Here is a 14,024-nt window from a genome sequence, read left to right on the forward strand (position 1 = left end):
GCGGCCTCCTCCTCCCCCGCGGTACTACCTCTGCCTCCACCCAGCAATACGGAAGTTGTACACTGATGGAGAGCGCCAAAATTAAATTATATTTTGCCCCCCCAACATAAAAAGTTCTGACACCCCTGCTCATTCATGCCAAAGAGTGACATCAGTTCATGATATATCCAGCAGCACTTCTGACCCAGCATGTCTAGCCCCTCCTCTGTGCCGTCCCAGATAGACAGAATCCTCTCTAAAAACAGTGCTTTCTTTTCTGACATTGGGGAGAATTTATCAAATCTTGGGGGTATATTTACTAAAGTGAGTGTTTTTAGAAGTAGAGATGTTGCCCATATCAGCCAATCAGATTCTAGCTGTTATCTTAGGGAAGGTGCTAGTTAAATGTTAAGTAGAATCTGATTGGTTGCTATGGGCAACATCTCCACTTCTAAAAACTTTAGTAAATTTACCCATTGGAGAGAGAGAAAGTACCGACCAATCAGCTCCTAGCTGTAATTTTACAGGCTGTTCTAGAAAAACAACAGAAGCTGATTGGTTGGTACCTTATCTCTCTTTACTTTATCTCTCCAAGATTTTATAAATCTCCCCCATTAAATGAAATAAAACTACCACAACAATTTTGACAAATTAGGAAAAAATACTAAAATGATTACCTTTCTTCGTCATAAACTATTAGTTTTGTATTATTTCAAATAATGTATCTCCTACTAGGTGATCATAAATATATTTTAAATTACGAAGCATTCAGTGACTTTTATAAAAGTATTTGACCTGCTCCTTGTGTTTTTATATAATCACAGACAGTGGTGGCTCCAGAGCAGCCCAAAATTCAAATAGGGGAGCCACACCAACTGCCTTTCTCAAATGCTGCCAAACATCACCGACCAGAACTCACTGGCAATTAGTGTAGCTCCCCTATTTGAATCTTGGACTGTGCTGCAGCCCCACCTCTGGAGCCGCCTATGATTACAGAACTTCTCAGTGTCATCTAATATGCTTGCAGTGCATTATTCTATATATTATGGAGAAAACATCACGTAAAATGTGGCATATTTATAATAAATATCTAACCAGAAGGCATGTGGTATTGTTTGGATTATTTTCAGGATTTGGAAAAAATAGACTGGTTCCAGGAGTGGCCGGACTCCTCCGTGAAGCACATCTACAGCTCTGTAGATAAAAATGCACAGAGACACCTAAGTGGGTGGGCAATGCGTAATACCAACAATCACAACTCTCGTATCTTGAAGAAGTCCTGTCTTGGTGTCCTTGTCTGCAGCAATGACTGTACAACCACAGAGGGTGGGAAGATCTACCTAAGGCCTGCCATATGTGATAAAGCTCGTCAAAAGCAGCAAAGTAAGTGTATGTGTATGATTCTGTGTAGTGACTTCTGGCTAACTTCAATAAAACCAAATAATTTCAACCCATAAAATAAAGATTGGGTTTGAATCTTTGTACATTTTCATGTACAACTGCTAAGATAAAACCTCTTTGGTGTAGGCCAGTCCCGAGTTACGCAAGTTTGCTTACATTTCAGTCAAGAGTATAATTGCAGCTTTTGCATAGGTGCACCTAGTTTTTAAAGGCAGTAAGAAAAAAAAAAGTTTTATTTTTGCAGGGGGTTATTCTTGAACTCGGTTATCTGATTTGTGCACCAGCTGTAAACAGAAGGCGATCAGATCTACTACAATACTTTTAATAGAATACAGAGTGAGCCTTCCAGTTGCCCGTCAGCTGAGGACCGTGTCGCTAAGCACATTTTCATTAATGGAAAATAAAAGTTTCAAGAACACAATATTGCCCATGTAATAGAGACAGTTTGGATGTCTCCCTGATTCTCCTATTAGTCATAAATGAGTCTAGGAAGTGGACACCGTAGCAGATATGACTGTTAGGTGTGGGTGCTGTCCCCCTGGAACAACTTTTGCTAATGCGTCATTATTATTACTATACAGTAGCTCTTTGCCGTTTAAAAAAGCAAAATCCCTTTTAAATACATAATATATGTTGTGTCCTTCACCTGCCCGCAAACTGATCTAAGCCATAGTTTGGAGGAACAGATGGGGCCCCACCAAAAATCTGCATCCATACCATAACCGGGAACACTGTAGAATGGGAATCCCCTATTATAATGTGACACAGCCCCAGCCAATTGGCACTAGGGCTTTTCTCAACAGCCGCAAACTGCTTGGGTATACTGGTGCTCTCCGGCTTCTTTGCAACAGCCTGCACCCAGACTGTCCACTGCAGACCTCGGCTACTCTTTCGGACTGTGGGGTCTATTTACTAAGCAGTGTTAGGAGACAGAGTGAAAAGTGATAAGTAAGTGATAAGGTGCCAGCCAATCAGCTCCCAACTGCCATCTCACAGGCTGTGTTTGAAAAATGACAGTTGGGAGCTGATTGGCTGGCACCTTATCACAGAGTTATCACTTTTCACTCTGTCTCTTATCACTGCTTAGTAACTAGACCCCTGCACTGCCCAGCGCATCAGGGTTAACGGCCACGAATCCTCACAGCTGGATACCCTCCCTTGTCCTTTTCTTTCCCACTGCTGGCCCCCTGCTCTCTCATTTCCAGTTTACAAACCTTGAGTCTCACTGGAAACAGAAGAGGCAGGGAGGCTATCTAGCAGGGGTTACTCTATATCTGCCACACACTTTCATCATTTCTGATGCTTATGGACAGTACACATGAGATTTATTAGAGAATAACTGTTGGACATGTAACTCAAGGTAATTGATATTATATAGGTCTGCAATTTGGTTTAAAATTAGGTGGCTTTTGGAATTTATGTGCATGCAGGTTGTTTTAATGCTCACAAACAATTGATGCACCTTTTGGATCATTACCACTAATGTCTAGGAAACATATGACATGCTATATTTGTGATAATACATGCATTCTATCTGGGCATAACTATTATCTGTTTTTATACTGTATATTGTCGCTACAATGCCAATATAATATGCTAATTTGTACACATCTCACTGAACGATTTTGGTATGTATGTCCTTTTGTGTTATACTTATTACTTGCGCTAATATGCACTTCTAAGGGGGAATAAATTTGATGCATCGGTGAGATACTATAATATGTGCCTATAACATTTACAGTAAACGATTGTAGCGCTAATTGGAAGCGCCGCACACTAACAGGTGTGGACTGCAAATTATGTGAATCACTTGTATGGTATTGTTTTCATGGGAACTGTATTGTTTCAGTTTTCATTGTTGATCCATATGATTGTATTGAGCATACTGTGTTGTTCATATCATTGACACGCCATCTAAGAAGCCGGAATCCGTTTTTAATTAATGTGCAGCGATATGCTGATCGATGATACGAGATAATGAAATACTAATATTTCACCGGCCACGTTTTGTACACGTTTTTTGCTTTTTTCTATTGAATAATAAACGTTATGTTTAAATATTCTCTAGGCCTACAAGTGTGCCCCCACAAGGAGTCCTTTTTTTGTTTTTGGTTCATTATTAATAGCTTATATCAATAGGCTGACTCTGGGGAGCACCACTGACTTTACTACAATAGGTCATAGACTAAGGTCACCAGACCTAGTGGGAATATCTTTATATTTTGAATAATGCAATAGAAGGAGTGAATCGGTGTGCAAGAAGAGCCCAGCAGTAGGTAAACGATATCTATGGAAGGTATTCCCACTCAATCACCAAAGCACAAAATGGATAATAAAGGTTAGAAATCACATAACCTGCACTTGGTCATACATCACACCAAAATCTACAAATCTTTAAAGTTTCTTCAGTGTTCTGGTATTGACACACGTAATATTGCAATTTCTTTGGAGTATGTTTTCTCATATGTCTCCGACAGAGATCCCCAAAAAAGTAAGAAAATTGTAAATATAGTGAAGCACAATTTATTACAAAATACAATAACAGAACCAAAAGGCATTCATAACATGGAACGGTATCCCCAAGTGGCTGTAAAGGTAACAATTACCAGGTAGATGTAAGAACTGTCAACGGGCAGTCCTTTAAAGAACGTGTGATGTAACACATCAGTGTCGATCCCGGGCACTCCACTGGTCTCGGCTCCAAAGTAATCACACCGGAAATAGAGTTCCTTAGTTGTCACCTGGTCGCCCTCGTCTGTACCACTGACGCGTTTCAACCCCCGTTCTGGGTCTTTTTCAAGGTAAGTCCTGATCATGAATGCCATTCAACCCCCCCTTGTCCAATCGGTGATATTGTCACTCAGATATGAATAATATGTGAGTTGGTTCGTCCCAAAATAAATCCCAGTAGAAAAAATCTTCAATAAATAAAAATCACATAATTAAAAACATAATCAATTTAAGAGATTAAAAACAGGAAGGTGCCATCTTAAAGTGACAGTGACTAAAGTGCTGAAAGAGAGAGCATAATGTGCAAAAAAGCTACTACAAAAACCATTTTATCTCAAAATCGAGGTTTAGACCTCCTTGATTTAGAGTGCCTAAATTAAAGATACTTTTCATCTCCGCTTTGGCCAACTGTTTGGCCAGATCGTTTCTATGCCAGTGTCCCTTTACATTTTGTAAACCCACAAAATGTTTAATATCTGTTCTGTAGTAGCTTTTTTGCACTGTCTTTCAGCACTTTAGTCACTCTCACTTTAAGATGGCACCTTCCTGTTTTTAATCTCTCTTAAATTGATAATGTTTTTAACGATGTGATTTTTATTTATTGAAGATTTTTTCTACTGGGATTTATTTTGGGACAAACCGACTCACATATTATTCATATCGGAGTGACAATATCCCTGTTATACAAAGATGAGGAACGTTTGTTTACATTGTTCCCAAAACAACGAGGAAAAGGCTGTAATATGATCAGGTCAACATCGGATATGACGTGACGCAGGCTAGAACCAAGGATAACACAGCGCCACTATTAGCCGGGAAACAAGGGATAAACAAACTCTGGGTGTGACGTCGGGTCCGGGGATCTGACTACCACCGGCACAGCAAAGGATCACGGACTTTGTATTTGATTTATGTATAGGGATCAGCTGCTCCGGTGCGGTCTGGATTGGACAATGGGGGGGTTTTAAGGAAAGATGGGTTGAATGACATTCATGATCAGGACTTACCTTGAAAAAGACCCCAGAACGGGAGTTAAAACGCGTCGGTAGTACGGACGAGCGAGACCAGGTGACAAATAAGGAACTATGGGCCTGATTCAGACCCACTCGCGAGCGGCTGTCCGCTCGCAAGTGGGTCGATGGTCTGCACTGAGCATGCGCACGACGGAGGGAGCTCCGTCGTGCGCATGCGCCAGACACGACGAGCGAAGGACTTTCCTTCGCTCGTTGTGTCCGATCAAAGGGGGCGTGCTGTCAATGTTGATTGACAGCACGCCCCCTTTGGTGGGCGTGCCGGGGGCGTGCCTCCCTGACGGGGGCGTTCCCACGGGAACGCCTCCCGTCAGAAGCCGGCCCACTGACATCACTAGTGATGTCAGTGGGAGTGATTTTGGCTCTGATAGAGCCAAAATCACTCCGGAGCTTGCGGTTGAAAACCTCAACCGCAGGCTCCGGCTCGCAATTTCGATGGTCGCGATGGTCACGACCATCGCGGCCATCAAAATGCACGCTCGTATAGCCTGTGGGTGGTGACCCACAGCTATACGAGCGTCCAGGAGGACGCTCCATGAAAATGGAGCCCGGCCCTCATGCAGAGCGTGCGCTCTGCTCAGAGCGTACGGCTCTGAATGAGGGCCTATATTTTGAATGTGTATTATTTTTTAGTCAGACGCAGGCTAATAAGAGATCATTAGATACATTCCTATTTTTCTATCCGATTATTCAGTGATAACCAGTGCTGGGTTCCCTCATTTCTCTTTTTTTTTGGTTTAAAAAATTCACAAACACTATGTACTTCATTGCTAGGTGTAGCATTCAAAGCCTATTGGTTCCAGAAGGGACATAAAAAAGTATATAGTTTAAAAAAATCATAGCACTGTGTGTTTTATTTAAATCAATATTCTCAGAAACCCTCTTTTACCAATGAATTGCACATTAAATCCATGCTGGGGATTTTCTTCGGTGCACTTCATTGCGATAGCCCTTTTCACTTTTATTGTTTGCTAAAAAAAGAAGTTGTCACAGCCTCTATATATTAATGCAGATCTACAAGCACCGGCATGCTCTTACAGCCCTGTTGGGATGCCGGCATCGGGAATCTGACCGCTGGCATCCTGTACTGGACCCATTCTAAACATGCCAGCATGCCCAAGTACAGTAATATATGGTAACCAGGACTTGCTGGGGCCAGGGGTGAGACAAAACAAATGCTGATATCTTACTTTTAACTATTACCACCAGGGGCTGGCTGGCAACTTTTAGCCTGGGGGGCAAATGCATGCAGGCGGCCCTGGCAGAGGAGTAGCGTGTAGCCAGGGTGCCCGAAGAACGTGCGTGCTATGGCGCCCCCCTCAAGTGTTCCAGGGAGGAGGCTGGCCATATGGGATTAATGTAAAGTAAAAATAAAGATTAGGGACAGCCCCGTCGTGGTGCCCATATGCAGTGCCCCCCTGTGCCCCAGCAGAGGACCCCCTTATACAGGCCTCCAGTGGTGCCCCCAGTAGTGACCCCCCCTATGCATGGCCCTTGTGCCCCCGGTAGTAAGCCCCTTATATAGTGCCCCCAGTAGTGGTACCCCCTATGCAGTGCTCCTTATATAGTGCCCCCAGTAGCAGTCCACACCCCATGCAGTGCCCCCAATAGTGGTAACCCTTATGCAGTGCCCCTTAAATAGTGGCCCCAGTTGTAATCTCCCCCCTATGCAGTACCCCCAGTATTTCCCTTTTTATAGAGCCCCCAGCAGTGGTCCCTCGATGCAGTGCCCCCAGTGGTAGTCCCCTCCCCCCTATGTAGTGCCCCTAGTAGTAATCCTCTCCCCCCTATGCAGTGCCCCTAGTAATTGTCCCCTCCCCTTGTAGTGCCCATAGTAGTAGTAGTGCCCCAGTAGTAGTCCCCCCCCCATGAAGTGCCCCCAGTTATAATCCCCAGTAGTGGTCCCCCCTTGTAGTGCCCCCAGTAGTGATCTCCCTCTTGTAGTACCCCCAGTAGTGGTCTCCCTCTTGTAGTGCCCCCAGTAGTGGTTCCCCCTTTGTAGTGCCCCCAGTAGTAGTCCCTCCCTCTTGTAGTGCCCCCAGTAGTCCCCCCCTTGTAGTGCCCCCAGTAGTAGTAGTCCCCCCCCCTTGTATTGCTCCCATTAGTAATAGTCCCCCCCTTGCAGTGCCTCCAGTAGTGGTTCCCCCCTTGTGGTGCCCCCAGTAGTGGTCTCCCCCTTGTAGTGCCAGCCTCCCCCCCCAGTAGACACACATAGTAAAAAAAAACCACTTACCTGAATCCCCGCTCCCGCCGTCGCCATCCGCTCCTCCGTCTGTCCTTCCCGGGCCGGGCCGCTCTGCATTATGGGAGAGACATCATATGACGTTATGACGCCTCTCCCATTGCCCACTGCGGGAGCCGGAAGATGGAGCGGCTCCTGCAGTGGGCGCAGCAGCAGCTAATGAGAGTCTGACAGACACACAGCTGCCGGAGCCGGCGGCTGTGTGTTTGTCACTTGTGTAGCGCTGACCGAACTCCGTCCGATCAGCACTACACACGGTGCAGTCTGTGTCACATGGCACCCTGCCCCCCGGCCCAGCCCGCCACTGATTACCACCGGTATTGGGAAGTGACGTAGTGCCTTCGGGATGGAATCCGTTTGTCAACACTCAATATGTCGGCAGACTATGGGGTCTATTTACTATGCAGTGTTAGGAGACAAAGTGAAAGGAGATAAGGTGCCAGCCAATCAGCTCCCAATTGTCATTTTTCAAACGCAGCCTGTGACATGGCAGTTACGAGCTGATTGGCTGGTACCTTATCTCATTTCACTTTGTCTCCTAACACTGCTTAGTAAATAGACCCCTATACGTAGATAGGACAATGCCGATGTCATTTTGATGACACATTGTAATGTTAGTTAAAACATTTTAACCGTATATGCTGTTCTTCTTTAAACATGATGATTTATGATGTGAATGGCTAAAAATTCTGCCGTGGAACATGTGCCGTTGAACATGTAATAATTTATACTGCCAACACGGTTAAGCTTTAACTAACATTACAACTATGTCAGTATAATAATGTCGCCATTGCCCAGTCCACATATAGTCACATATAGTTTGTTGACATATTGACTTTCGACTAACCGTATGTGTTCCATGCCTTCAGAGTGGAGCTATTCTTGCCTTGGGCGATCCCCCTATGGAATCCAACCACACGCTGAACAGGCTGGTGCTGTAACTCATTCTAGTAGTGCAGACTCCACGCTGCGGATTTCCCTAGTGTGACCAGTCTATTATAGCCTAGGGCTAGCATGGAGAATGCCGTCACTCCTCCCCCCAAATTACATAACAAGCACGGGCTATGAGCCAGTGGGACTTTAAACACTTTTTATTTTTAAGGTGGGGAGTGACATATATACACACACACACACACACACACACACACAAACAGAAGCAGGGAATGCACTCCAGGTCTTTGCAAAAATGGAAAAAGTTATATTTCAATTATATCATGATGTAGTCGACATTTCGGTGCTAAACCCGCAACTTTGTCAAGACAAATATTGCATAGATAAACGAAGCCTACAGCAAAGAAGCAGCCAACTTACCCCTCCATAAATATCCACCTAAGACCACCACACGTGCAAATGTCCGGTCCAGCCGACCCATACAGCGGGACGCGGAATATGACATCACGCTGTTCCCGACACACATTCCCGGCACTGGCATGCCATTGCTAGGCAAAGCCTAACGCCTAGTTGCAGCCAGGAGCCTTTAGAATAAGAACCACCCAGTGCAATTAAATAACATAAATAAAACCAATTAAAAAAAGGAAAAAATAAATAAATAAAGAAGAAAAGCACCAGAAATGAATACTTAACCATAAAAAAGAACATAGGAAAAAAACTAAACAATAAAAGATAAATAAAAATATAAACGAGCATATATTAAACAAAAAATAACATAAAAAGCAATATATATATATATATATATATAAACAAAAATGTAGGACACACACATCACTTAAATATCCAAATCCAGGGTGCTCGGATAACATGGGTTTTTATGGCAAAGTCCAGACCAGGACAAATCCAGCACACACCATCGGGTTATGAGCATGGCTCCCCGAGCCCTTTGGAGACTACCTTTATTGGCATTCATGTGCTGAGTAGTACATGTTTTGTTATGCTATGGCTTGTTTCTGAACCATGAAGGTACTTTTTCATTAAATATGTTATTTTTCTAATTGGTGTGCTGGATTTGTCCTGGTCTGCTATAATATATATAATATATAAAAAATTTAAAAAAACCATGGTGGTGCAATTACATAATCGTTCCAAAAAATCCCAATGATGTCATAAAAAGCTGTTCCATCATATTTTCTCCTTCAGGCCTTTTGGTGTCACCGTATGGAATCGTAGAATCCATTTGGATTCTTGTTTTAATAAATCCTTATTCCTATCACCACCACGTGGTTTCTCAGACACATGATCAATAATCATGTATTTCAGACAAGCCAAGGGATGATTATGTTCAGCAAAATGTTTCACCACAGGTTGGTCACTCATGTGGCTGGTAATAGCTGCCCTAATGGTTTAATGGTGGACCGCCATGCATTCCTTGAAGGCTCACGCTGTCTTACCAACATAATAAAGCCCACATGGGCATCTGATAATATACACCACATAAGATGTGGTGCATGTGACCACTTGATTTATAGGGATATACTTGCCACTGTATGGTCTGAACCTGTTACCTGTATCTAGATATCTACAGGTGAAACAATTTATGCACCTGTAACATCCAGGTTTCTTAGTCGAAGGTTTCAATCTATAATGATCGAAATTGGTGATATCTGTCCGAACCACGAGATCTCTAATGTTTCTGCCACGGCAAAAGTACGCCATAGGGGTCTTATTTAAATCCTTATCTGTAGACACTATCGCACATAATGCTTTAGTAACCTTTTGAACAGTAGGGCTACTGATGGTGTAGTTGCTTGCCGAAATCACACAATCCTGTTTATTCATAGACTTGGGTTTAGTGGCCTTGAGTAATACTTCCCTTGGTAATCGGAGGACCTTGCTTTTATGTTTCTGGAGAAGATCCTTAGGGTATCCACGCCTGATGAATTTCTGTACCATCTATTCAAGTAGTTGTTCAAGTAATAATCTATTATTGTTGATACTGGCCACACGCAACATTTGAAAATAAGACTTCAAAGCTTCAGGGTGAAAACTAGAGTATTGCAACAATGTATTTCAGTCAGTGTCCTTCTGGAACACTGTTGTCTGTAATCCATTTTTACTCATAGTATTTTTTAAATCTAGATATTTGATCTCCTGATAGCTGGTTCTATATATGTGAATTTAATAGGTCCCCCTTGTTGATTAATAGATTCAATGTGCTGATGAAACCCTTCCACACTGCCAGTCCATAAAATGAAGAGATCATCAATGTAGCGTAGAAACAAATTAATGTGTATTGATTTCCGGATGATCAAAAAACTATTTTTTCTCCTGTGAAAAATATTTCAGTAGGTCGTTGCGACATTAGAACCCATGGCACAAGTCTCTTGCAAATAGAACCTACCATCGAACAAAAAATAATTCTGGGGCAGCACCAGGGACAGGAGTTTTAGAATGAAACTAGGTTCAGGGACCCCATAGTGAGGATGGTTGTCAATAAAGTCCTCCACTGCTTTTAACCCCGTCTCGTGGGGAATAGACGTGTACAACAGAGTGTTTTTAAGCAAGGTTCCAAGTTTTTCCAATTGAACAAAAAATGAAGTAGTGTCTTTCAAATAAAGACTTTTCCTTAATGACACATGGCTGTAATAAAATATCCAAAAACTGCGAAATAGGTTGAAAAATCGAACCCCCGGCCAGAAACAATAGGCCGACCTGGTGGATTGGTCACACTCTTATGTATTTTTGGAATTGAATAAAGTAAAGGAACAACAGGATGTTCCTGTACCAACGCATACATGGTTCTCTTGGTAATAGTGCCATCAGTAACGGCCTGTTGTAACACCTGATCCACTTCTAATTTAAAAGACACAGGGCCTGATTCAGACCCACTCGCTAGATGCAGCCGCTCGCTCCCAGCATATGGAAATTTTGTAAAGTGACGTCAAGGCAGCCATTCGCTCGGCAAGGCATAAGCACGCCCACTATGTCTTGGCGAGTGATCACTTTGTGTTTACAGACGCCCACCAGCTTGTCTTTAGCCGCCCACTAGCGTATGTCATCTCCAGGAAGTATCTTCAACCATACATCGGGTTACATCGGATCTGACAGCAGCGCTTGCGATTGACTGTACCCTACCACAAGCACTGCGAGCACCTCAGTGTATTTTTCAACCAGGTGACTTGTACTATGAAACTGCCTGTTAAATTATGCACGCCCCAGAAACGGTGTTGAAACACTCTGGCACGCCTGCGTCCACAACTCTACTCCCCCGTTACTACTGCCCTGCCCGTTACCACCCACAAACGGCCTCTCCTGTCACTCATTCCACTGGGCTGTCTTTGCAGGGCGAGCGAGCAAATCCAATCGCTCGAACTAGCGCACGCGCACTGCGAACTACACGCAAGCGCACATTAGCGACCTTTGTCTGCAACAAGCGACCACTTGCTAGCGAGCAGGTCTGAATCAGGCCCATAGTGGGATCTCGTGATAATTTGTTGTAAGTGACACTGTCATTAAGTTGATTCATGATTTCAGATCCATAGTCAGATACATCCTAGATAACGATCGCCCTGCCCTTATCAGCAGGGCCGATTACCATGTCATCATATTTACTCAAAATCTTTAGGGCTATTTGTTCGCCCTCGGTCAAATTACTTCAAACCCTATTCTTATTCTCACTGTTAAATTTGAACATTGAATCGTCCAGTAATCTATTAAAGCACTTCAAAGAAGCATTAGTGCTGGGGGGGGGATGGAAGTCGAGATTCCAGTCAAACTCAGAATGTATATTGGTCGGAACGAACAAGAGTCGCCTGATGAAAACCCAGATCTCATCTTTAGTGAGGGTTTTGCTTGAAAAGATTGAAAATTACCGGCGTCTCCTCGATGGAGGGCTCCCGAGCCCCCCTCCTTGTACGGGATCTGCTATGCCAGGGTCCATAATGTTTGGACATACCCCTAAAGGATGTTGTTGTGTAGAAGGTCCCTCATCCCTTCTTCTATAATATATATAACTAATTTGTCTAATGTACAGTCAGGTCCATAAATATTGGGACATTGACAGAATTTTCAGATTTTGGCCTCTATTCACCACCACAATGGTTTTGAAATGAAACAAACAAGATGTGCTTTAACTGCAGACTTTCAGATTTAATTTGATGGTAATTACATCCAAATCGGGTGAACGGTGTAGGAATTACAACAGTTTCAATATGTGCCTCCCACTTTTTAAGGGGCCAAAAGTAATGGGACTATCAACTCAAAAGTTATTTCATGGACAGGTGTGGGCTATTCCCTCGTTATTTCATTATCAATTAAGCAGGTAAAAGGTCTGGAGTTGATTCTAGGTGTGACATTTGCATTTGGAATCAGTTGATGTCAACTCTCAATATGAGATCCAAAGAGCTGTCACTATCAGTGAAGCAAGCCATCATTAGACTGAAAAATGAAAACAAACCCATCAGAGATTGCAAAAACATTAGGTGTGGCCAAATCAACTGTTTGGAACATTCTTAAAAAGAAAGAACGCACCGGAGAGCTCAGCAACACCAAAAGACCCGGAAGACCACGGAAAACAACTGTGGTGGATGACAAAAGAATTATTTCCATGGTGAATAAAAACCCCTTCACAACAGTTGGCCAAATCAAGAACACTCTCCAGGAGGTAGATGTATATGTGTCAAAGTCAACAATCAAGAGAAGACTTCACAAGAGTGAATATAGAGGGTTCACCACAAGATGCAAACCATTGGTGACCACAAAAACAGGAAGACCAGATTAGAGTTTGCCAAACAACATCTAAAAAAGCCATTACAGTTCTGGAAAAACATCCTATTGACAGATGAGACAAAGATCAACTTGTACCAGAGTGATGGGAAGAGAAGAGAAGGAAAGGAACTGCTCATGATCCAAAACATACCACCTCATCAGTGAAGCATGGTGGTGGTAGTGTCATGGCGTGGGCATGTATGGTTGCCAATGGAACTGGTTCCCTTGTATTTATTGATGATGTGACTGCTGACAAAAGCAGTAGAATGAATTCTGAAGTGTTTCGGGCAATATTATATGCTCATATTCAGTCAAATGCTTCAGAACTCATTGGACAGCGCTTCACAGTGCAGATGGACAATGACCCGAAGCATACTGCAAAAGCAACCAAAGAGTTTTTTAAGGCTAAAAAGTGGAATGTTATGCAATGGCCAAGTCAATCCCCTGACCTGAATCCGATTGAGCATGCATTTCACTTGATGAAGACAAAACTGAAGGGAAAATGCCCCAAGAACAAGCAGGAACTGAAGACATTTGCAGTAGAGGCCTGGCAGAGCATCACCAGGGATGAAACCCAGCATCTGGTGATGTCTATGCGTTCCAGACTTCAGGCTGTAATTGCCTGCAAAGGATTTGCAACAAAGTATTAAAAAGTGAAAGTTAGATTTAGGATTGTTTAGTTTGTCCCATTACTTTTGGCCCCTTAAAAAGTGGGAGGCACATATAGAAACCGCTGTAATTTCTACACCATTCACCTGATTTGGATGTAATTACCCTCAAATTAAATCAGAAAGTCTGCAGTTAAATCACATCTTGTTTGTTTCAATTCAAAGCCATTGTGGTGGTGAATAGAGGACAAAATCTGAAAATTCTGTCAATGTCCCAATATTTATGGACCTGACTGTATGTATCTTAATGCATTTAAGTGTTATTTTGAGTTGCTCATATTCAAAATAAACATATAAATTAGCTTCTTTTTT

The 14,024-nt window shown here is 43.0% G+C and overlaps 1 protein-coding gene across 1 annotated transcript in view; it reads left to right on the top strand.

The window, feature by feature from the left end:
* GCM1 (GCM transcription factor 1) overlaps positions 1–14,024 on the top strand; it is an 82,630-nt gene that overhangs the window by 19,058 nt on the left and 49,548 nt on the right. The window contains exon 2 of the mRNA XM_088479679.1: positions 1,110–1,362. Coding sequence (XP_088335805.1) covers positions 1,110–1,362 — 253 coding nt within the window. The remainder of the gene's footprint in view (positions 1–1,109; positions 1,363–14,024) is intronic.

This window comes from Taudactylus pleione, unplaced genomic scaffold (assembly GCF_031769625.1).
Source record: "Taudactylus pleione unplaced genomic scaffold, aTauple2 ptg000244l, whole genome shotgun sequence".
Taxonomy (NCBI): Eukaryota; Metazoa; Chordata; class Amphibia; order Anura; family Myobatrachidae; genus Taudactylus; species Taudactylus pleione.